General features: G+C 45.0%; 1 protein-coding gene across 1 annotated transcript; it reads left to right on the plus strand.

Annotated features, from left to right (window-relative positions):
• LOC147458920 (selT-like protein) lies at positions 1-25,437 on the plus strand. The gene is made up of 4 exons (XM_086510337.1): positions 1-289; positions 24,434-24,513; positions 24,757-25,075; positions 25,161-25,437. Exons 1-4 carry the CDS (start codon positions 119-121, stop codon positions 25,251-25,253), a joined length of 663 nt encoding a protein of 220 aa, XP_086366463.1. The 5' UTR covers positions 1-118; the 3' UTR covers positions 25,254-25,437.
• Positions 25,438-25,528: the final 91 nt, after the last annotated feature.

The following is a 25,528-nucleotide window of genomic DNA, read 5'->3' on the forward strand; positions in this document are numbered from 1 at the left end:
GTCGCGACTAAGTTTTTGCCACCCACACTTTCGGGCGGACGATGTGTGGCAAGGGCGTTAGAGCCAAAATGGTATCGTGTAGAAACTCCTTCGAAAGAAGCTCACTGTGATTTCAGCTATGGCATACGAGCGGGGTTATTTACTCTTGGTCGCGTTCCCTCTGCTAGTTCTTGCCTCCGATCTCTATTCCTTCTTTTTGCAGCCCCGCTCTCCACCTCCACCCCATCACCATGGTCATCATCACCATCACAAAGAAAGCAGTGATCCTCACGTTGCCCCACGGCCCGAGGTATGTCATTTTGTTCTTGCAAACCCGACTCTTGAATCAATTGTCCCTTGAATTCTTCAAAAAAGAAAAGCTGAAACTCAAACTCGGTAGCGCAGAGCTCCATGGTCATGAGCTTACCATCATCCATGATTTTTACAAGAATAGAAAAGAAGGTGGCAAGAATGTCACAGGGTTAGCATTTCATAAAGACTTGTACCATCTCTGCTGCATGAATGATGGCAAGTTTTTTTCAAGAATGTTGAAAGTACTGGTATGCTTCTATCATGGTGAAACACAATGACCGTTTGATTTATGAATTCCAACATGCACGTTCCATAGACACAGCAAGCGAATCAAGCCCATTATAAAATTGTGAACATGGTGTGGCGTGCAGGAATTCTTTGAAAGTATAGGAGCTAAACGAGGATGAAAGTTTGACATTTCTTTTAGTGACTGCCGGCATTATTGTTACAATCTTGTAAAAGCTTGCAATATCTTCAATGCAAACTTTGTAGAGGGGGGCCCTAATAAGGAGAGTCTTCATTGTTTGAGACGCCTTGGGTCCAATCTTGCAACTGCCTAAGGGGCCGCATATGTTTACATTCTGGTTAGTGGAAGTATAATGACTTCCAATATCTAAAGGTTCATAGACGGGTTCAAGATAAGTATGAATGTGTATCATCACCAGATGTTGGTGCTTCAAATCTCTGCTTGATACGCCCCATAGATGTGTGACATCCTTGTGTAGATGCATGTCAATCTCTGCTACCACATGTGCTTGATCCTAGACACTCTGAAGGCTATGTCTTCACCTCCCTAGGGTGGAAAATGTTGTTTGATCATTGAAGTAGTAGATTTCTGTAGGCATCAAAGGGGAGCATTGCACTTGCCACTTATATCCTCAACCCTCCCCCTTATTCTCCCATAGCTCGTAGTGAGAGACTCAGGGTCTTATTTCATCCTAGAACATGAATACGATCTCTCCGACCCATAAGTAAGGGACTCTATGGATATAGGTTAGGACGGCAATGTTTGGCCCTATCTTAGGAAGGTGTATTTTTTAGGCCAAGCACAATTGTTGAGGGTCAAGGCTTAAGAGCCGGAGTATAGTAGGCTTTCACTACGTATCATTGCAGGCATCAGACAAGTACCCCAGCACCAGCGTTTCAGCTTCCCAGCCGATCGCCATCAGAACCCAACAGTGCCAGCGTTTGGGGGAGGGATTTTACCTGCTCCTGCATTTGCACCAGCACCTCAGTCCTGTGTTTTCCCTGGACAGCCTAGGGTAGCGTTTTGGACACAAGTACCATCAAGCTTCATTCAACACCAAGTACCCAACACCGCATCAGTAGAAGTATCAACAGCTAGCATCAGCGTTTTCAGCCTTTAGCCATTGTCTGTTTCGCAGAAGCAAGAAGTCGTACCAGCAGCACCCGTACCCAGTACCCGTAGTATCAAGCACTAAAGAACTCGCTGTACCCATCATCTCCAGCACCACAACAATCAGCGTTTTCAGCGATAGCAGATTTCAGCCCTTATTGCTAACTAGTTGCAGATTCCAGTCAGAGTTCCCTAGCGATTTTAGCATCTAGTCCTTAGCCTAGCAAGTACCCATCAGCATCCTAACAGTACCAAGCGTGTACTTCTAGTTTGCGTCAGCATTTCAACATTAGCATCATTGTATCAGCATTGTGTGCAAGAAATCTAAAGCAAGTACTTGCTCTGGTAACAGAGCAAGGGGGCCCTTGAGGGTGGTTGGGACCCGACATGCCATGTTGTCTCTCTTTTCTCTCTCTGTCTTTCTCATTCATTGTCTCCAATTTAGTTCCTCTTTCAAGTGAAGGAAGTAACCTTGTGTTTGTGCGGAGTACTAGATCCGAGCGAAAACCCTTAAACACTTTCGCTTCACCTGACAAGCAATGTGGCTGTATACGCTCCAAAAGTTGCTTGGACCAAAGTTGCTCCAAGCAACTAGAGTTCATGGCTTGGCCAAGAACACGCATAGCAAAGGGTTGCAACTCAGGCCCATCTGAACCATAGTCCTCCCACCGTAGTATCACCCCAATATTTGTGCGATCCAATTGCGTATCTAGACAACCATAGGTGTCAAAAAGTGATGACGTGGCATGATCAAGTGGAAGAGAAATGGCCAAGTGCTTAGTGGACAAGAGAAATTGAACCGATCAACATGAAGAACTTACAAGCACTTGCCGTGGGGCCAAGAACCCTAAAGACTGAAGCTTGAACTGTGAAAAAGATTGCCGCAAATCGCGTTGACATGTTGACGTGGCAGTTCGTACAATGACGTGGCAAGATAGTATGGATTTTTTTCGTGTTTTGCGTTGCTGGTGCCACGTGGCAGACTGTACGGATTTTCGCAAATTACGTTGGCTTCTTTTGGAGAGCCCAATGCTAGCTTTTGAGAGCAGATGCTTTTGGGTTAAATTGCTTTTGAATCTGATGCTTTTGGGGTTTTGCTTTTGGGCATCCATTGTAATGTTTACAAGGACCCTTGGGGCTTCACTTTGCGGATGCAGAGTCTGAGAGCAGAGGACCCTCGAGAGTTGTACTTTGCAGCAATCAATAATAAAGAAATACCGAAGGGGGACACCAATCTTTGGGGCCAGTGCTTTTGGGCACAGAACTCCGCTGTGCCGTGTTGACCCTCTCTCTCTCTCTCTCTAAGTAAAGTTCGGTGATTTTGACGTTTCTGTTCGTGTGTTGCTATTGATTTCTCACTTGGAGTGTCCAAGCTTGTAACAGTGGTATCAGAGCTCAGAAAGGTTCTTCTTCTACGAAGGATTCGATTTCTTTTGCACCGCACAGGTTCTTGAGGAGAATCGGACAGAGTAATCAAGATTTTGTTTGTGAAAGAATCTTTGTGTCCCTGCCTCGGAATTATTAGCCATTCATTTGATTCCCTTTCTTCTCTGAAATCCTTTAATGAACCTTGTAAGGTGCAGCGGAAGTGAATGTTGAACTTTGCTCAAGATGAGTGCTCCGAACTATGATCAAGAGTTCCTTAAATCTTTTACTTACAGAAGGGAGAGCCTTCCATTCCTTTAGTGAGAGAGTGCAAATGATCACAAAGTGATTGTGAATGAAGGTGCTGAGAGAGAGAGAGAGAGAGAGAGAGAGAGAGAGAAATACAACACGAGACTGTTGTCAAACCCTCTTCCAAGGGCCCTCCTCTCTATGGTGAGAGAGGTCTATGCTATTGATTGCACAAATGGTACAATGGTCTAGATGCAATAAGCTTGCCGATGACGTCGACGACAATGATGATGATGATGACGAGACGGGCCGAATCTGAAAACGCTGGGAGCTGAAATCTGCAAATCTGCAAATCTGCGAACTGCTAAAATTTGACAATGTCGGCGATGGGGACGACACGGTGCCGATGCACTGAAAACGTAGATGCTGAAATCTTCAAACAGCGGACGGAAACTGAAAACACTGGTTGATCTGACCGTGCGGCGAGGATCTGCTGCGGGTAGGTGAGATCTGTGAGGTTTACGGCTATACTTGTAGAGTCTTAGTGCTGAAAATAGGAATCGCTAATGCTAGCGGATGATCTGATGCCGGCAAACTGCAAAACACTGATGTTGATCTGCAAGTTGCAAAAACGCCAGGCTGATTTGGAATCCGCAAAGACGCTAGGCACTCTGCAGCGAAAACACGAAGGTTGATCTGCTGTAGAAAACGTTGGGCTGAAATTGCTGGTGAGAACGCCAGAAGGTCTGTTGACTGAAAACGCTAGGAAATTCCATCGGTCTTGCTGAGAAGTTGCACTGCAAGTGTAGGAACTTCTGGTGCCTCTTCTGCCAGAAAGTGCTAGCGCTAGGTTTCTTTTACAGAGCTTAGCAAATTTGCCCTACCCAGTTTCCCAACAAAGTCACTTATTAATAATAAGTGAAAAATGGATAAAATAGCAAATATGGGTTCTGTGCACTATTAAATGCTCATGATGGATATTGATTGTAATGCTGATGATCATGCTGTGTGCAACCAGAGGATATGCAACTACTCTAAGTGCCTGGACATGCACGGCCTGCCCACAGGCTCACAAAGGTGCCAAAACACTTCCAAAGCTGACCTGAACCCTGGACCTGAAGGAGCTTGTCCACATGCACATAGGGCTAGATGTGCACGTGACATCCCCTCCTTTTTAAAGTGAGGTACTGGTACGGATCTGCATGGCTTCCTTGTAGACTTCCAACAACTGTGGGTAATCTTTGAAAAACTCTTTATCGACCCACCCTTGCCCTGTGGGTTCCTCGATTCTTGAACTTCAAAAAGTACTGTCTGACTTGCTTCTTTGAACCATGGCGAAACCGATGCAACAACACTTACTTCGGCTCCATGACTTTTGCTTCATCGATGATCTCGGGCTCTTCTTCTTCGAAAATGTCCTTCGGAGGTGTTCCCTGAAACACTTTCAACCAAGAAACATGGAAAACGTTGTGCATTGACCATGACTGACTTTCAGCATTGACATTAGGCATTTGATTGACCGAGGGAGTCAATAGTGATTGGAATGGACGGCCAAAAGCTACCTCATACGGAGTTTGATTAATGGCAGAGGAAAAAGAGTCATTCAAAATAGCCTGAACCAATAGGAGATAGAGCTCCCAATGAGACTGCTGATCATGCACATATGACTTTAAAACATCAAAAGCCAACTGATTGTAAATCTTTGTTTGACCATCTGACTGTGGATGAAAAGCCGATGAAAAATTCAACTTAGTGCCAAAAATTTCAAAGAGTGCGCACCAAAAATTGGACGTGAACTTGACATCCCTATCTGAAACAATCGATTTTGGCAAACCATAGAGGGGGTACCAATGCTTTATGAACAACCGTGCTACATCTTGTGCGGTGACTGTGGCCTTACAAGAAATCAACATGCAAAGCTTGCTGAAACGATCTACAATTGTTAAACATTGAGTGTTCCTTGAATACAAACTATGTGGAAGGTTAGTCACAAAATCCATGGAAATATCCTGAAAAGGTCCATTGAGAATAGGCAGCGGAAGCAAGAGGCCTTGCTGCTTACCTCGAGGAGCTTTTACCTTTTGACAAATAGTGCACTGTGTGACAGAGTTACCGGGGAACGCCCCTCTGTGGGCTGGGAACGTCGGAACAGTGTTCCGGAGGGTTTTCATGGCCCGGAACGGCTCGGAACGGCTAGACGTTCCGGACAGGGATTTGGTATCGGAACAACCAGCCTCGTACGGCCCGGAACGTCTCGGAACGGCTGGGACTGACAGATTTTCAGATTTATGAGCTTTATCTTTCGAGGCTCCCTCTATTTAAGTGCCCTTCCCCCCACCCCTTACCTTCACAGTGCACACAAGCTTTCAAGGGTCAAAGCTCAAGCTCTACCCTCTCGAGTCTCGAGTCTTGACTCTCAAGCTCTAGCCTCGTTAGTTTAGACTCTAGACTCTAGAGTCGACAAGGCTCTCTCCCTCTCCCCCTCTCTCTCAAGCTCTCTCTAGTCTCCCCTCTCCCCCTCTCTTAACTTTTAAGCGCTCTCTCTCTCTCTCTCTCTCTCTCTCTCTCTCTCTCTCTCTCCGCCTCCCTCCCCCCTAAAGCTCTCAAGTCTATATGACACACGTTGGCCATAGTAAGGTTGAATGGTCTATCAAGTTTTTTGTGAGTATTGGAGTCAAAGGACTTTGACACTACTATTATTCAATCACACAGAGCTTAAAATTGTATTATTTGGGTGTTTTTATGCCTCCCGTTCCACGTCGTTCCCGTTCCGGACCCCTCACCGTTCCCCCGCTCTGTGGGGGATCCCGTCGCCGTTCTCGTTCTGCGTTCCGGGTAACTATGCTGTGTGACATAACGAAACACATCCTTTCGCATTTTAGGCCAATAAAAGAATCTTTCTATTTTTTCTGGAGTGTTGTTCATTCCCCTATGCCCACCCGTGAGAGAGTCATGCGCATCGTGCACTATGGTTGTCCTAAGAGAGGGCAACACACATAGACGGTGACTAAAATACAACAAACCATCACGAATGAGATAGTTGCTAGGCCCTTGGGAAGCAAGAGCCTACAGCCATTGCTTACCAAACTCAGAATCTGCGTATTGGTTCTTCATGATGTCGAAAGACACCCTGAAGCGAAATTGTCGATCTCGACTCGAGAGCGAGGATCTGTCCTTTGCGACTTAACGCATCTGCAAAACAGGGTTAGCTTTTCTAGGCACATACTCAATCAAACCTCCAAATTGCTCAAAAAATTGTGACCACCGTGCTTGGCGATCACTCCAATGTGCACTAGGTATAGACCGGAGCCACCTGAGGGCTTGGTGATTTGACTGCTCTCTCTCCCCCCTACGTGCATGCCCCACAAGAGGCCTCTTCATTTGACTGATGTACAGCTGTGTGGGTCCATGCTTTTGTGTTGAGGCAAGAACCTCCTTGAGCAGGAACATGGGTAGCTAGCTGCTACTCCAAAGCAGGCACCGGTGAGGTTCATAACCTCACCGTACAGGTGCGAAATGAGCGCTGTGTATGTGCTGTAAATTGATTGTTTTTCAGCCATACGGACGCCAGAACCCTTGGGGATCGTGCCCCACTGGCAAGGACAGCTAGGGGACTGTTTGGGGCTGAAAACATAGCAAAAACCAGTAAATACATCGTGCTGAATTTACTGTTTTTGGGCAGAACTCGGAGGGTATACGTCAGTGGAAGTGAGTTCTGGCAGGGGAATTGGTTTTGCGCAAGTTTTGGGGTTGTTACGTTGCCGAAATTTGGCCAAATCAAGTAGTATCTAGCGGGATACAGGTAAAGGATTCCCAAGACTCTACTTTGTAATTTACCCTCTCAAAGTATGAAGAAATACCGAAAGGGGCGCCTTTGCACGTTCTCTCTCTGTGTGTCTAAAGTAAAGAATTTCGGGTGAAAGCCAACACCTACCACCCCACGGGCCGTTTTCAGTTACTTGTCACTCTTCAAAAACACGATTAGGAATCGACACGCCCAAGTGGACTTGGGTTACGTGCGACCGCAACAAGCAAAAAAAAATTCTTGTGGTTCTTTCCTTGAGTGATACAGAACACTGCCAAAGCTCTGATACCAATGTAAGGTGCATCGGAAGTGAATGTTGAACTTTGCTCAAGATAAGTGCTGCTCTAGTGTAATAGACTTGGACACTCCCAAGTCAAGAATCAATCACAACAGCACCAAATAACCACTTCAAAACAATTCACAGATCACAATAGATTTGCACTGGCCCGACGTAGTTGCGTGCCTAGAGATATTGGCCCCAAAGACTGGTGCCCCTTTCGGTATTTCTTTATGTATTAATCAATCTCAAAGTACAAGAGAGCGGTTAGGGTTTCACTCTCAGACTGTGTGTCCAGATGCTCTGCAGAGTGAGAACCCTCTCCGCTTATTTAAAGTTTACAAGGGATGCCAAAAGCAGAGCCCCAAAAGCTTCCAAATCAAAAGCAACAAGCTTCTCTGTCTTTCTGTTGGCTTTTAATAAAATAAAGCACTCTCTCTCACACAAAGTGCGTAGAGCAAAAGCAGGCAAATTGCGTCACTGGAAGTCAAAAAATCAACGCAAAATCCGCCACAAAATCCGGAAATGCGTACTGCTGCCACATGGCATTTCTGCCGCCCGAATTAGGGTTGCAGCCACATTTAGGGTTTCAGCCAGCAGTTAGAGTTAGGGTTTTCAAAATTAGGGTTTCTGCAGATTAGGGTTTTTGGCAAAAATTAGGGTTTGCAGGTTTTTGGGTTTCTGGTCTCGGTAGCCATGTCATCACTTTGTGACTCTTAAAAGCATTGTAATCGCCCTCGATTACGCCTGCAAAACAGACAGAAGCCATAAACCGTCTTAGCAGACACTGACTGTTAGTACCTATGTACTAGGAACACACATCTAGCACATGTACCAATCGACAGTCACATCACAGGACATCACATGACATTCAACATTTATTCGGATCTTAGACCATGATTTATTGGCAATGTAGCTAGCAATCGCATCTAGATCCAATCGGGACCTCATCGATGTCCGATTGACTAACCCCTATTGCAACCATGTCTATTCGAGATCAATCAGACCAAAATGCTGTAGTCATTTCGTCTATCAGTTCCTGCACTTACAAGAAGTCAAGAACAAATCTGTATCATAATCAGGAATTCCATTTCATAAAGTCATACAGGAGAATACTGTTAGCTTTCAGTATCCCTGAAGCTCAAAGAGATGTCAGTGACTCTAGTATCTAAATCAAGGCATCTATTGACAAAGGAGCGGAGTGACTCCCCTCTTGTGCATCCCACTGCACCAGATCTGCGGCCAAGCTGAATTCTGGGTTCCATTCGGAGTAGACTATGCTAAACCAAAAGCATCGAGGTAAAGTTTCACAATCTGAGGAGTATCTGCTAGGTCCTCCTTCTCCATCCACTTGCATCCAATGCAGGATTGTTCTTGAACTTAACCAAGAACCGCCTTCGGACTTTACCTTTATTCTTCGTATCCTTATGTGCCAGAATCTGTTTAGGAACAAGGATCTCCTCGTTTTCTTCCACTTCGGGTTGCTCATCAGTTTGCGGGTGGAACGATGACGAGAATTGCAACCGCGTGCCAATGTTCTCCCAAATTGCCTTCCAAAACAAACTCGTAAATCTGGGGTCTCTGTCGGAGACAATCGTTTCAGGGATGCCATGTAATTTGAAGATCTGGGCCACAAACAGTCTCGCTAAGTGATCTGGCTTGACTATCTTCTTCATTGAAATGAAATGAGCATGTTTGCTAAATTTGTCAATAACAGTCCAGATACCATCGTGACCACTCTGTGTTCTCGGGAGATCAAAAATGAAATCCATTGCAATACTTTCCCAGGGGCAGGTGGGTATGGGTAAAGGCTGTAACAATCCCTGTGCTTTATGCCTGTCAAACTTGACCTTTTGGCATACTAAGCAGTTGCGCACAAACTCTTCCATATCCTTTTTGAGTCTCGGCCAACAGAAGTATCTCTCTATCCCTTTCATGGTGGTAGCAATGTTGCGGTGACCCGTAAAAGGTGGACAGTGGCATTCAGTCATAACCTTTTCCCTCAACGGCTGTGTAACGCACAACATGGTTTTTCTCATCAAGTAGCCTTCCCGAATGGAGTATCCTGCTACTGTCTCCCCATCCCGTATCCGTGTGAAAATATCTGCAAAATCTGTATCTGTGGCATACTGGTCGACCATATCCTCGAAGCTCCTATGATGTATCGCGGAAATAGCCAGAACCAACGGCTTCCGAGACAAAGCATCCGCCACAACATTCTTCTGTCCCTGCACATGGACATTTTGGAAGTGAAACCGTGACAAGATGTTCGCCCACCACATATGCTTTTCCGAAAGCTGCTTCTATGACAAGAAGTAGCGCGAACTCTGATGGTCTGTAAAGACAGTAAAATCCGCTCCGAGTAGGTAATGCCACCACTGAGTAAGAGCATGGATATCGCCAAAAGCTCTTTCTCATAAATCTGTGCTGTCATCTCCGGCCTCGAGAACAATCGGCTCTCGTAAGCAATGACATGGCCTTCTTGCATTAAGACCGCACCCAGAGTACGACCACAAGCATCACAATATACTTCAAATGACTTCTGCAAGTCTGGCAAAGTCAAAACTGGTCCCCTAGTCAATTTCTCTTTCAATGTCTGAAAGGCAGTCACCTCTGTGGGTCCCGACGAGGAAGGGACTCCTTTCTGTGTCAAGATATGCAAAGGGGAAGCAACCTGTGCAAACTTTCGAATGAACCGCGTGTAGTACAAACACAGTCCCAAGAAGCTTCTAACTTCATGGACATTCTTCAAAATCGGGCCAATCACGGATAGTCTCTATCTTGGCCGGATCCATTTGCACTCCTGCTGCTGCTGAGACAAAATGTGTCCCAAAAAGTGTATCTCTGGTAGGAAAAATTCACTTTTCTTTGCATTAATCACTTTCTCGCTCATATATTTTGCCAACTTCGGATCCTTTGCAAAATTGAGCATCATCTTTGTTGCATCGCTGATCAATTGACGACGCTTCATCTCTCTTTGCTCCGCCTGAGTAGGCCGAGGTGGGCCATACTCTCTGCCTAAATCTTTGTTGCGATCCCTGCCCGCATCTCCAGATGCAGAGGGAGTCGACTGATCCTTGCGTGAAGCCATAGGTGCCACAGAAAAAAAATTCGGGATCGGATTTCCCGTAGAAGAGAAATCGGCCGGGCTCTGATACCACTGTAACAGACTTGGACACTTCAAGTCAAGAATCAATCACCACAGCACCAAATAACCACTTCAAAACAATTCACAGATCACAATAGATTTGCACTGGCCCGGCGGAGTTCCGTGTCTAGAGATATTGGCCCCAAAGACTGGCGCCCCTTTCGGTATTTCTTTATGTATTAATCAATGTCAAAGTATAAGAGAGCGGTTAGGGTTTTACTCTCAGACTTTGCGTCCAGATGCTCTACAGAGTGAGAACCCTCTCCGCTTATTTAAAGTTTACAAGGGATGCCAAAAGCAGAGCCCCAAAAGCTTCCAAATCAAAAGCAACAAGCTTCTCTCTCTTTCTGTTGGCTTTTAATAAAATAAAGTAAAGTAATTCTCTCTCTCTCACATAGTGCGCAGAGCAAATGTAGCCAAATTGCGTCGCTGGAAGGCTGAAAATCAATGCAAAATCCGTCGCAAAACTCGAAAATCTGTACTGCTGCCACGTGGCATTTTTGCCGCCCGAATTAGGGTTTCAGCCACATTTAGGGTTTCAGCCAGCAGTTAGGGTTAGGGTTTCCAGAATTAGGGTTTCTGCAGATTAGGGTTTCTGACAGAAATTAGGGTTTTCAGGTTTCAGGGTTTCTGGTCTCGGTAGCCACGTCATCATTTTGTGACATCAAGGGTTCCTTTTACTAGGAGAGCCTTTCGTTCCTTTAGTGAGAGAGTGCAAATGATCACAAACAAAGTGAATTGACACTGTGAATGAATGTGCTGAGAGAGAGAGAGAGAGAGAGAGAGAGAGAGAGAGAGAGAGAGAGAGAGAGAGAGAGAGAGAGAGAGAGAGAGAGAGACGACACTAGACTGTTGTCAAACCCTCCTCCAAGGGCCCCCCTCTCTATGGCGAGAGAGGTCTATGCTATTGATTGCACAAATCTCGTACAATGGTCTAGATGCAATGGACTTGCCGACGATGTCGACGACAATGATGACGACGACGAGACGGCTGAAATTTGCAAATCTGCTAACTGTTGAATTCTGACATTGTCGGCGAGGACGGCGATGGTGACGACGCGACGAAGATGCACTGAAAACGCAGATGCTGAAATTTTCGAACAGTGGGCTGAAACTGAAAACGCTGGCTGATCTGACCGTGCGGTGAGGATCTACTGCGGGTAGGTGAGATCTGCGAGGTTTGGGGCTGTACTTGCAAAGTCTAAGTGCTGAGAACAGAAAACACTGATGCTAGGGTTGATCTGATGCCGAGAAACTGCAAAACGCTGATGTTGATCTGCGAGTTGCAAAAGCGCGAGGCTGATCTGGGATCTACAAAAACGCTAGGCACTTTGCAGCAAAAACACTGAGGTTGATCTGCTGCAGAAAATGTTGGGCTGAAACTGCTGGAGAAAACGCCAGAAGGTCTGCTGGCTGAAAACACTAGGGAATTCTGCCTGTCTTGCTGAGAAGGTGCACTACAAGTGTAGGAACTTCTGCTGCCTCTTCTGCTAGAAAGTGCTAGCGCTAGGTTTCTTTTATAGAGCTTAGCAAATTTATCCTACCCAGTTTCCCAACAAAGTCACTTATTAATAGTAAGTGAAAAATAGATAAATAGGGAAAATAGGTTTTGTGCACTGTTAAATGCTCATGATGGGTATTGACTGTAATGTTGATGATCATGTTGTGTGCAACCAAAGAATATGCAACTATTGTAAGTGCCTGGACATGCACGGCCTGCGCATAGGCTCACAAAGGTGCCAGAACACTTCCTAAGCTGACTGAACCCTGGACCTGAAGTAGCTTGTCCGCATGCACATAGGGTTAGATGTGCACGTGACAAATTTTCATCTTGGTTCTTTCGCTTCACTGGAAGACTCTTGTCCTGTTGAGGTGGACACTGCCTTGTTTGTAGGATAAGTCAATGAGCCGGCATGCACTCCAAAACCTTGCCTGGATTTCTCTTCACTAGAAGACTCTTGCCGTGTTGAGGTGGACATTGGCTTGTCCGCAGGATGTCAATGAGCCGGCATGCATTCCAACCTTGCTTGGCATGTCCCATAAATCTCTCAATAGAGTCAGACTTCTGTTGCAGACAATACTGTCGAATCTCTTTTGGCAAACCACAACAAAACCGCTCAATCTAGTCTCTCAAAGTGACCCTCCGAAACGAGGACATTGGCAAATAAGTACCCCAAAACCTTTGGCAGTAGTCATCCAATGTGTCTTTCTTAGTCATTCTCAGACAATGCCAAGCCGTAATGACATCTTTTTCATGTTCTTTTGTTATCTAGGCTGAAGTAAAAATTCTCTTGAATTCTATCCACTTCCTAGGTGCTTCTTTGTGTAACAACAGAGTAGACCAGCATGTCTGTGCATTTCCTTTCAAGTAACTTGCCACCCTTCGCACCTTGGAGCGTTTCAAGAACCGACCTCTTGAGAAGGCAACGTCAAATTGATGTATAAATTCAAGGGCTTGATGGGTGTCCTAATAGACTGAAAACGTGTCAAACCTGACTGCTTGATCCCCATCCTTGAACTCCCTGGTCGTCTTGTCCATTTGTTCACTGTTAGAAGAGGACTAGCTCTCCTCCTTTGAATTGCTAGATGGCCTCCCATGAACTGTCGGAACTCTTTGAAGACGAGGGAAAATCTGGGTCATCCTTGAAATGAACATGCTTCTTGAATCTGCTTGCCACCTCAAAAGTCGACTTCCGGCCCAAATAACCGGGGAAATCCACTGATTTCTTTCTCTTTTGAGAGTGCTTTAAGCTTTTCATCCATTGGTTGGTCTTCTTTTCCAGAGCTTTGTTAAACTTTTTCTGTGAGAACAGTTTCCGCTTTTCTGCACTTGGCTTTTCTTTCCGCCTCCTTACCGTCTACTTGCCATCTCTAGTGAATCTCATCAATTAGCTTATTCTTCAGATGTATCACATATTTCGGGAGTCTCTAGAGTACTTGATTAATCTTTTCACACACGTAACCTAGAGTTGACGTTTGTATTCTATCATGTCAAGATTCCCCGCTGGAAATTTGCCAAAATCTACGTTGGTTTCTTCAGTTCCCACGCTGGGTTTCAACTTTTCTTCATCTCCCTGCAGACCAAAGTTCAAAGGGTTCTCTCTGTCGAGTGCTGCAAATTCTTTGTAGAAGAAGAACCATTTTGAGCTGTGATACCACTGCTACATGCTTGGACAATCCAAGCGAGAAATCAATAGCAACACATGAATAGAAACTGCAAAATCATTGAACTTTAAGAGAGGAGAAGGAGAGTCGACACGGTACGATTGAGTTCTGAACAAGGCGCACTGGTCCCATAGCGCCCTTGTCCGTATATCTTTATTATTATGCTCGCAAAGTACAACTCTCGAGGGTCCAAATCTCTTAGAGATGCCGTGTCCAGATGCTTCGGAAGAGTGGCGCTCTGGGCACTTATAAACTTACAAGGGATGCCCAAAAGTAGAGCCCCGACAACACTCAAAATAAAAGCACTTCACCCAAAAGCATATGCTCTTCGGAAGAGTGGCTCTCTGGGCACTTATAAACTTACAGGGGATGCCGCACTTGAAATAAAAGCACTGCATCCAAAAGCATCTGCTCCAAACACTCCACACAAAGCTGCCAAAATCTGCCAGCGCAATTTAAATCACGTAATTCCCTACAACCATGCCACAATAGCAGTCAATGCCATTTACGGTAGCCTCAACTAGAGTTCAAGCTTTTGGCATTTGGGTTTTTAAGTTTAGGCCCCTCGGTTGGTGTTCCATAGGTGGCACATAAGAGGGGCCATATTCCCCTATTTTCGTAACCATGGTTCGAAAGTATGGAGACCTATCCACACAAAAAAGAGCATGCTGTGCTAGTATGGAGAGTCGAAACCCTATAATGAAATACAAAATGGTAGATTGCAATGTGCATATGCCATAAGTCACAATGGAAACTCACCGCGAAGCATGGAAGGCAATGTGGTCGTGGAAGAAGAATCGGGCAACCGACCTATCCACCTCTTCCTTCAATTTAGGATTCCAATTTTCGTTGAGGGTGCTTTGGCGATGCGCAATGGAAGCCCCCGATGTGGATGCATTTGTTTTGAACGCTTGAGAGGTGGAGCCAAGGTTGGCTTGCCGTTCCTCTCGCAGTGTCGCTGTGGCGGAGGGATCAACGGCAACAAAACGGCCCCTCTTGGCCGCTTTCGCGACCTCATACACCGCGAGCTTCTCAAGAAGCTCCAACCTCTTTTCGGGAGTAATGCGTGGGCAAAACTTCACCTCGTGGCCGGGTTCATGAAGAAGATGGGCTTGCATTGTGTTTGCACCACCCGTTCTCTTGTACTGGCATAGCTTGCATGTCCATGGTCTTGCCCCGCCACCTTGACCACGCGCGGTAGAGTCGACTTCATCCCACCACGACCATGTTTGCACGGCGGGCCTCCTTCGAGAAGAGCCCGCTTGAGATGTGGAGTTAGCTTGAGATGACATGATGGTGGAGAGAGAGTAGAGGAGAGCTTGAAAGTTGAGAGGGTAGAGGAGGGCTAGAGTGGGTAGAGAGGAGACTCAAGGGTAGAGGAGGGAGAGAGTGCCAAGTGGGTAGAGAGGAGATTTAAAGGTAGAGCTCTGAGCCTCGAGGAGAGGGTAGACCGTAGAGGCGAAGCCGTGAAGCATTGAAGGTCGAGAGGAGAGGCTTGAGCAATGAGAGCTTGAGCCTTGACATATATCAAAGTGACCCAAAGAGTGGCTTTTATAGCCACCCCCAAAAAAAGAGCTGTTGGGTTGCCATCTGATCGTTTGAAACGACTCAAAATTCAAAATCTTTAAAAAAAGTCCGTTGACTCGCCGGCCGTCCATGTCCGTTCCAGTCTGTCCTCAAGACGTCTGTGTGCGTTCCCGCCTCGATTGACCCCTTTCATCCGTTCCTAGTCGTCCCAGCCCGTCCCCGTTTCGGTTTCGGCCGTCCCCCGTCCTTAGGCCCCATCCCCTCCGTCCGCTGTAACTATGGGGTTTTAGGCCCCTCCGTTGGTGCTCTATAGGTTCTTCAAGTCAGAAGGGGTTAGGTTTTTAATTCCTAACCCCTACAAGCCTCTTGTCTAAATCTTGAGGGTTCAAAACTTCTTCTATTCATCTGGGTTCAAATTCTCTTGTCCTCTCGGCAATCTTTTCAATTGGGCGTGCCACGTCATCACTTTGTGACACGGGGCCTCGTTTCTTCAATCAAAGAAACTTACGATACGTTTCAAACGTTTCGATACTTCTCTTGAACGTTTCAAAGGTTTTGAACTTCAAGGTGAGCTTTTGAATCTCTTGGTCTGTTACTGTTGATTTGTGTGTACATGTGTTATGAATGTAAGCTCTAAGCATACATATTTATCGCTCGACACTCAAAGTATTGTGGCGTTTTATAAACTAGTTAAAACTGTTTCAAAATTCTTGAAACTCGTTTCATGTAGAATGTTTTGAAACTTCATGGCTCCTATGGCAAGGGGAGTCACCTCTTAGGCATTCAGATTACCCCAGGAGGGCCTTCCACATCCACTATCATAGTTTTTTTCTCACTCGTGAGGAAAGTCAACCGGGTGCGTCCGAGCGAGGATCACGTGAGAAACGGTTTTTCTCACTTGGTAGGGATGTTTACACGTGGGCATTTTTTCGCCGCAAATGTCATTATGAGTGAGGACTGTGAGAATCTGAACCTATGCACCCGATTGTAGCCCTATGCTCCCTCAAGCTTCACATTGAGTGCCTCACCTCCTCTCTTCACCCACGAGCCGCTTCGATCCTGCCTCCTGTGGCGATGCCCTAGACTCTAGTCATTTGGAGTCATTTGAGTCTTTAGTCTTCTTGGTTTTGGAGGCTCCATATTTGTCATCTCTTGCTTTGCTCTAGTATCTATTGACCTTTGTCCCAACTCCCGACTCCTTGATTCAACTAGATTCTACATTTTCTATGGTGTTTCAATGCATTATGTGGTTTTGTGCTGCTCCTAGTGTTTTAATTGCAAGTGGTTTATATATATATATATATATATATATATATATATATATATATATATATATATATAGAGAGAGAGAGAGAGAGAGAGAGAGAGAGAGAGAGAGAGAGGAGAGAGAGAGAGAGAGAGAGAGAGAGAGAGAGAGAGAGAGAGAGAGAGAGAGAGAGAGAGAGAGAGAGAGAGAGAGATGATGTTTTAGGGTGCCATATGGTATTCCATGTATGGAATCTTTGGGGGGGGGGGGGGGTGCTTATTTCAGGCTTCCATACTTGCCCGAGTGAGATGCATGGTTGACGTATGAAAAAACTATGTTTGCTAGTCCTTCGTGCACCCAATCAGCAGCAGTTGTAGATTCGATGATCCTCAGTGCATGTCTTCCTATGTTAGGAGGAGATCGAGACTTGTCCTCTTCGTGCTTGCTCAGTGGTTTCCTAGTTGTTGCGAGGGGTCTCATGTGCAAGAGCAGTTGGCAGTGTCAATAGCAGTCGCAATTGTGTGTACCTCGTGTCTATCCATTGGGGCATGTCAGATTTATGTCGGACCACCCCTGGTCACTTGTATGAGAAGCTTGTTATCAGCATGGAGAGCCTTTCCGAGATCTCTCTCTCTGATGTCTTGTCTCTTTCTACCTCAATGATCTCTCTTTTCCACAGGTGCCTTGTTCATGTATGTGGCACTGCAAGTGTTCTAGATGGGAGTTGAGGTGTCCACCGGATTGCGAGCTTCTTGTCTTTACTGCATCTTCCCTTGCCTACTTTGATATGGTATCAGAGCCCTAGGTGACACGACCACCTTGGTTGCTTGGTATTGGCTGATCCGGTGCCGTTTGGGACTTGATTGAGAGAGAAGAAGCTTGCTGTTTTTTCCCGGTTTTTCTCCATTTTGGGGCAGATTTGGGGATGTGGAGGCCTTGGATCCTAGTCTACGACTTTCCCTGTCTCACAGGCTTGGGCACCCCAAGTCGAGAATCTGACACGACACACGAGTAAATCACTTAAAATACTTCACAACTTTAAAAATTTGAGTCGACACGTCCCGACGTAGTTTCGTGCCCAGAAGTATTGGCCCCAAAACTTGGCGCCTCTTTCGGTATTTCTTTAGTATATTAATGCTTGAGCAAAGTACAACTCCCGAAGGGGTCCTTTGCTCTTAGACTCTACGTCCAGATGCTCTGAAAGTTGAGGCCCGCCCTTGGGCTCCTTTTATTCTTACAAAGGGATGCCACAAATTGTAAACTCAAAAACAAATTGTCCCAAAAGCAATTGGTCCTCAAAAACTGCCAAAGAGCACCAACGCAATTTACGTAATTCCGTACTACCTTGCCACATCAGCAGCCAACGTGAAACGTGGAAATCCGTACAATCTGCCACGTCAGCATGTGAGCGCGTTTTGTGGGATTCCGTATTGTTGTCACGTGGCACTTCTACATCACAGGGTCACTGGGTGTGTCCAGGCAGTGTTGCCACGTCATCATTTTGTGACATACCCCCCTCTTGAAAGAATTGTAATCGAGGGGCCCTTGATTACGCTTGCAGAATCAAACATAAGCCATTAACTAGTTCAATAGGCACTGACTCTAAACCAAGTTCCGACGCACTAGACGACACAAATCTAGCACTTGTACAAAGACGACAGTCACATCACATGACATTACATGACAGATCAAACCAATCACAGAAAAATTCATTCCGAATCTCAAATCATGATTGCCAGCATTGTATTTAGTAATCGTGTCTAGATCCATCCCGAACCTCACTGATGTCGAATCAACTAATCCTTATTGCGATCATGTCTATAGGGATTTTCAAGACTAAAATGCTACAGTCATTTTGTCACAAGACAAGCACCACGTGCCAATAGAAAAGAACAAACTGAACAAACTTTTAGCACTTCAATAACAACTGAACTGAAAGAAAGAGGCAACGCGACACGGAGTGGCGGAATTCCATCCCAGAGAGTATTGGCCCCAAACCTTGGCGTCCCTTTCGGAATTTCTCTATATTGCATCAACACAGTACAAGCTGGTACTCCACGCTCTGCACCTTCTCCAGGAAGCATTCTAGAGAATGAGCCCATGGTCCAAAAGCAATGCCAAAAAGCTGCCAGCGCGATTTATGAAAATCTGTATAGGTTGCCACGTCAGTAGCGCAAATCGCGCAAATCCGTACAGGCTGCCATGTCAACATGCCAACGCAATTTCCGAATTGTCCGTACAATTGCCACGTCATCAGTTTCTACGTTGTCTTTTGTGTGTGTGTGTGTGTGTGTGTGTGTGTGTGTGAGGATAAGGCTTTATTTTAATTTCCTTTATGTCACTTGGGCCCCATCAGACGGGGTCCCATAAGTTGGTAGGACTTCTTCTTCTGTTGTTGCTTATTCTTCTTAGGGTTTAGGCCCCTCGGCCGTGATCTAAAGGTTGGCTTTGCTCTTTAGTGACTTGACACATCAGCAATTTGTGACACATTTCGTCAATCATTCCACTCAAGCACTGCTGTGTGCGAGTAATCAATTCCGGGGATCCCATTTTTAAGTACTTCTTTCATAAAGTCATCCTGCAGAATACTGTCAGCACATCAGTATCCCTGAAGTCCAAAGGGAAATCAACGACTTTATTCCATCCAGGTAATCTGTGACAAAGGAGCGGAGTAACTCCCTTGTTGTGCAGTCCCACCTGCACCAGATTCAACTTGTTGACTTGCGGGAACTCTTAGAATAGCCAAATCTAGACCAAAAGCGTCAAGGTAAAGTTCCAAATCTGAAGAGTATCTGCTAGGTCCTCCTCCTCCATCCATTTCGCATTCACCGTTCACTTTACCTTTCTCTTTCCTTTCCAGTATTTGTTTCGGAACGAGTATTTCCTCGTTCTCTTTCACTTCGGGAGCTGTCACTGCTCCAAAGTCATCATTATCTCATTCTGAATCCTGTTACTTGTTCACAATAAGCAGGTCCTTCCATTAGTTTCATTCAAAATTCATGATCCTTATCGTTGTCAGGTTCATTCTGGAGCTGTCATTGCTCCAAATTCGTCATCCATTATCATCGATTTCACCTATTATCTGCACACATCTAGCAAGTTCTTCTAGAGAACATTAATCTCATACATAAATCATCTTCGGAAATTCCTATTTCAAAGTTCTTCATTCACACACTTAGTTCACATTGAACACAATGTTTCAATCATCATCTTATCCGTCCATAAGTCTTGATGCACCTAGATCCTTGTGTAGCCATCTCGTCTCGTAGGAACTCTTGATGCGCTCACCACAGTATCTAGTCATCTCATTCATATGGAATCTTGATGCACTAGAATCATTCAACATGCATCATCATCCATTCATTCAACTTGATCATTCTTATCTTGAATCGACGGATCCATTCTTGAGCTTTCGTCGGTCCCGATCTCACCATCTTGATTTCACCTGTAAAACAGACAAGGAGATGGATCACCTCGTTGCAAAAGAGTGGATGTCCAGCTCCATGCTTCCCAATCCATACAGATGCGAGTTCCTCTCTCCTATTTCCGGTTATCTGTCACAAACAACCAGATCGTCAGTGCATCAGCATCCCTTTCAGTATCCTTTTGAGTACCTGGTTCATCTTTTGGTCAACAGTTTTGTTCGAGCTCTTCCTACGAGTAAAGCTTCCGCTTTTCTGGCACTCGTGTATCCTTTCAGTTTTCCACTCCGTCCTGAGAGGAGATGCAATGGCCTCACGCCATCTCGAGTGAATCTCATCAATCGGGTAATTCTTTAGGTATTTCGTAAATCTTAGGTCTTTGGAGAACCTTTTCACACGTGTCAACTTGGAGTTAACGCTTGTACTTAGCTCTGGCAAACTTCTCCATCGAGAAATTTGCAGAAATCTTCCTTCTTTTCTTTTATATTATTCTTGTGACGTGGCAATACATTTTTTTTCTTCCAAACTCATAATTGTGAGTGGGTATATGTACTAAAATCCCCAAAAAGAAATGTACAAAATAACCTCAAGCTTGTGTCGAGCCTTGAGGTATGTTTTGACCTCTCCAGATGCTACAAAGTGCTAGTCCTAAGCTAGCCAATGTCCATGATCATTTACCCACTGTGAATGATCAAGGTGAGAGAATTTCCTGTTTTCACTCGTCCAAGTTCATCCTTTTTTCAAGGGCTAGCTAGCTCAATAGGGGGATGTCCATTTTTTGAGCTAAAACCCATAGCTAGCGAGCTATGGATTAAACTAAACACTTAATTTACTTCTCTTTTGTAACAAATTTCAATAATAGACAACCAAATTTTGATGCAAAATTATCATAAGATATGTTTTTTGCAAATTTTACGACCTTTAATATTTGCAATTCTTATGTGAAGATTAAATGCATGAAAACTAATGCTCATGAAGTATGTTGCATTTATTCATTCATAAATCTTGTCAGATTCTCCATGAGAACCCATGTGTAATCTGGGATTCTTTTTGGCTTATGCCCTGTAAGACAGAGCGATGAAGACGGGAGCGCATGATGCGCGATGAAGTAAGGATTGGAGTCGCTAATAAGTTCGGGGTCACGACACGAAGATTCTTCAATAACAATTTCCAAAGTTGTGCCCAAGTGCCCTATCTCCTCTTTGATAGGACCGTTATGCTTCGAGAAAAGCACACGCCTGTTGCTTTGATTCCACTAACATAGGCCTAGGCACCCCAAGTCGAGAATCCAACAGGACACACGAATAAATCACTTAAAATACTTCACAACATTAAAAACTTGAGTCGACACGGCCCTACGTAGTTCCGTGCCCAGAGGTATTGGCCCCAAAACTTGGCGCCCCTTTCAGTATTTCTTCATTATATTAATGCATGAGCAAAGTACAACTCCTGAAGGGGTCCTCTGCTCTTAAACTTTGCGTCCAGATGCTCTAAAAAGTGAGGCCTTGGGCTCCTTTTATTCTTACAAAGGGATGCCAAAAGCAGAGCCTCAAAAGCAGTAAACTCAAAAACAAACTGTCCCAAAAGCAACCGGTCCTCAAAAACTGCCAAAATGTACCAACGCAATTTACGGAATTCCGTACTTCCCTGCCACGTCAGCAGCCAACGTGGAACACAGAAATCAGTACAATCTGCCACGTCAGCCACGTGGCACTTTTGCCGCAGGGTCACTCTGTGTGTGTGTGTGTGTGTGTGTGTGTGTGTCCGAGTAGTGTGCCATGTCATCATTTTGTGACATCCCCGTCTTTTGCCCTTGATTACCCCGAGCTCTCTTCATCGAGGGGAACTTGATGGAGGCTACAGGACGTGTAGCATTGTTGGATTGCTTTGGTTTTCCCAGAGAGTCATGTTGCCGTGTCTTCCCGCAAGGGGAGCAAGCATGCGGTCGTTGATCCAAAGGGGGAGCTTTTTATTTCCAGCCCAGAGAAGTATTGTACAGCAATAGGATCTTCTTCAATACTTCAAGAGCAGGTTTCTATGGTTGTGTTTTTTCTTTGAGGAGATGGATTGACAGATTTGTTGTGCCTTTTGCAAATGCACGTCTTTATTGGAATTGTCAATGGAGCTACCTATCCGATGGGTAGCATGTTGATGATTTAGTTGCACTTTTGTACTAGATTGTTGATCATGGATGACAGAGGGAGATCCCTATTCTTCTAGAAGCAACGGATGTTTTTTTTTTTTTGATTTCCCTTTTCCATCCAAGGCTGGAAGTTCTAGTTTTGGCTTCAGTAGTCTCTTGCCCCCGGTATGCAGTAGATCAAGTGCACGTTCTAGTGCATGTGCTGAAGTTGGCTTTGGCAAGCAGAGGAGGATACTTCTATCTCTAAAACCACTTCTTGTTTGATCATCCGACTTCATTGGATGAGGTTTAGGGGTGGAGCATATGATGCCAGATGCTTAGCCGACAATGACGATAGTTCGAGGAGGTTTTGTTGGAGTTTGCACTACTCCTATCTTAATGTTCTCTCTTCACCGATGGTAGTGTGGCCCTACCGGGTCATTCCTTTGCCCTTTTGTGAGCTTGTTAGTATCAAATGTTGGATAGGTTTGCAACCTTCTATGGGCGGTTTTCTTGATGTTTGACAACAATGTGTCGAGATCCTTTGGATGACAGGTTTGCACGTAGTGTCGGCAGTTTGTGTGGACATCTAGTTCCTACTCCTGCAGTCAACAACATTTGGATGCTTCTTCCATACAACCCTTTGGAGAGCTCCAACTTTGGGGGCAGCCCCTCCGATGCAGATCTGGCCACAACTGGGAGGAATAGCTGTTTCTTTCCCTTGAGTATTGGTGTTAAGTTGTGTATTGGATATTGATGGCACAACTCAATGGTGGGTATATTCTCTTCAATACAAGTACAAAGGAATTTTGGTGAAGATCCTAAGGAAGCACATTACAACAGTGGGAGTAAAATGTTTGACAACAAATTTGTCGAGATCCTTTGGATGACAGGTTTGCATGTAGTGTTGGCAATTTGTGTGGACATCTAGTTTCTACTTTTGCAGTCAGCAACATTTGGATGCTTCTTCCGTACAACCCTTTGGAGAGCTCCAACCTTGGGGGCAGCCCCTCCGGTTGATCTGGCCACGGCTGGCAGGAATAGATGTTTCTTTCCCTTGAGTATTGGTGTTATATTGTGTATTGGATATTGATGGCACAACTCAATGGTGGCACTGGTGGGTATATTCTCTTCAATACAAGTACAAAGGACAATTTTGGTGAAGATCCTAAGGAAGCACGTTACAACAGTGGGAATTTATGTGCTCTTCCGAGTCTGTATGGAGTTTGGCATATTGTATTGGATTGTATATATAGGTTTGATCTTGGCAGATGCAGAGGAGTGGCAGACATTTGGTTTGATCTTAGGGAGTTTGCTTGAGTAGCTAGGTTTTTTTGGGACCCCGACTGCTTCTTTGGCAAATATGATCTTCAAGTGATGACATTTTAGGTCTTTTGATTCTCAGCAGGTCGAGTTTATGGATGGTGTGAGTGAACAGTGATTCTCTTTGGGTTTGGAGTCCCTTGAGATTTATGTTTGCTATTTAGTTACAAAGGAAGCAGTTTTACCCCAGGTTGTCTGAGATTTCTTTCTGGTGGTACTTATTCTCTTTTCCCAAGATTGAGCGAGAAGGGGGCTTACTATCTTGGGGGGAGCTCTCGGCTTTAGCTTTGGAGCTTTTAGTGAAAGTGTTTTCTCTCTGTTCTGACGTGGGGTTGAGTCAGTCGTTACCTCAGGGCGTACTTTTGAGGATACAGAGGGGGTCTTCAGTCGACTTCCGGTGTCCCATTCAACGGAGTACCATGCACGGTGTCTTCTAGTCCTTGGTTTCCTTGCCCATTTCTTGTGGCTTTGGATGGTGTGCTTTAGCCGATAGTGCAATTAGTATCTTAGCGGATGAGTGGCTCATGAAGAGCTGTACAAACATATTACTGACATGGCAGGCTTGGATTAGCACATGTACCCATAAGTTTGCAAGCCAAGTAGCAATTCAGAGATTTTGGTTTTTTATCACCTATTCCGTTAATTGATGTATGGTAAGAGACTGTAGAATATTTTATCCAGGTATAGGTTGTGTGTGAATGTTGTCCTCAAGAGATGGCACAAAGGTTGAATGAATTACTTGTGCTTTGTGTCATGGGAAAATGTCTTTTTTTGGGATTCAGTTAGAAAGCGAAAAAAGACCATTAATTAACTTGTGCAAAAGGAGTGTTGCAGACTTATCTTCGGGGCAGCTTTTCGACCCCCTCGCCGTCAGTGCACCACGCATACAGCACCTGGTATAGAATTGTATGCTTTTCTTGATGCTCAAGGCGCACGGTCCCATGGTCAACGGCAGGCTGGCTCTTCCACGAGTGAGTGGGAGGACTGCCCCGAAACACTGAGTGGGAATCCAATGTTGAGTGCATTGATATTTACAGCGATTTGATGAGTGTCTAGATAATTTTGGCATTTTTAAAGTAATTTGATCTAATTTTAAGTATACTTAGGCTAATCATTTGGTTCTTTGTTCTTTGCAGCATTTTGGAGGTGGAGTCGCTGATCCAACAAGCTTGGGGGGTAGATTTCACATATCTTTCTGTTCCTCTTGTTCTTACAAGTCAGACTCTTATTTCATCTCTCTTTACAATATCATGCTTTTTAGATCTGAGACTGACATATGCATGCATGTGCTCACTCATACACGTTCACATTCACGCATGCGCACATCTATGCGCTTTTCCGGTTCTGTTCTTGTGATGGAATTTTCTACCCATGATTGCAAGGATACTTGAGTCAATTCATTTGATCATGAAGCTAACGGTTTCACTACAAATCTCTCACTCGTGTGATCTGTTGGCAGGAAAACAGCTTTGGAAATGCGAACGGCACTCATGAACAGTTTTCCTGGAACGGCTGTGGCTTTGAGCAATTATCCGCCACCTCTTCCCAAGCGTTTGCTCATCAAGGTGATCCCCGTTGTTCAAGTGGCTGGTATTGCATTCGTGGCTGCTGGAGACCATATATTTCCACTACTGGGATATGCCTCCCCACCTTCTTGGTACAACCCTGTGCGAGGAAACCGATTCGGGGCAGCAGCAGGCCTTTGGGTCATAGGCAACGTTCTGCAGAACACACTTCAAGGCACGGGAGCATTTGAAGTTTATTTTGACGGCGATTTGGTGAGCTTCTTCTCAATTATGAAGAATGGCAAGTGTTTTAACTGTTTTTTTCTCACTGGCGATATATGTATCCGTTTGTCTGCAGATCTTTTCTAAGCTTAAACAGGGGAGGTTCCCAGAAGAGTTCGAGCTGAGGGAGCTTGCTGCAAAGACACAGGAGCTGAAGGGAAGACTGTAATAGTTCAGCAATAGAGCAGGCATCGTAATAGTTATGTAATTTTGTGCTTTTGAAAATATTCGCGTCGGAAATATTGAAAATCTGACTTTGTTCAACACGTATGCATTCTGGCAACCCTTTGAGGGCACCCTCTCTGTGCGACAGGTTTCCCTGTCTCTAATATTTTATGGCTCATAGTTCTGCTCATGTCTCTGAAGATGAAAGTTGCTGAAGGCAGGTGTATATAAATTGGAACTTTAGATGGATTACTTGGTTGCTTCTTTCTTCTGAAGAAA

This window comes from Adiantum capillus-veneris, chromosome 4 (genome assembly GCF_014529385.1).
Source record: "Adiantum capillus-veneris isolate H3 chromosome 4, ASM1452938v2, whole genome shotgun sequence".
Taxonomy (NCBI): domain Eukaryota; kingdom Viridiplantae; phylum Streptophyta; class Polypodiopsida; order Polypodiales; family Pteridaceae; genus Adiantum; species Adiantum capillus-veneris.

What these genes read in the sequence shown, in the direction of transcription:
- LOC147458920 (XM_086510337.1), top strand. Translation starts at nt 119, where the DNA reads ATGGCATACGAGCGGGGTTATTTACTCTTGGTCGCGTTCCCTCTGCTA. An exon ending in ACGTTGCCCCACGGCCCGAG is followed by an intron (nt 290 to 24,433) that starts GTATGTCATTTT and finishes TGTTCTTTGCAG; the next exon opens with CATTTTGGAGGTGGAGTCGC. An exon ending in TGTTCCTCTTGTTCTTACAA is followed by an intron (nt 24,514 to 24,756) that starts GTCAGACTCTTA and finishes ATCTGTTGGCAG; the next exon opens with GAAAACAGCTTTGGAAATGC.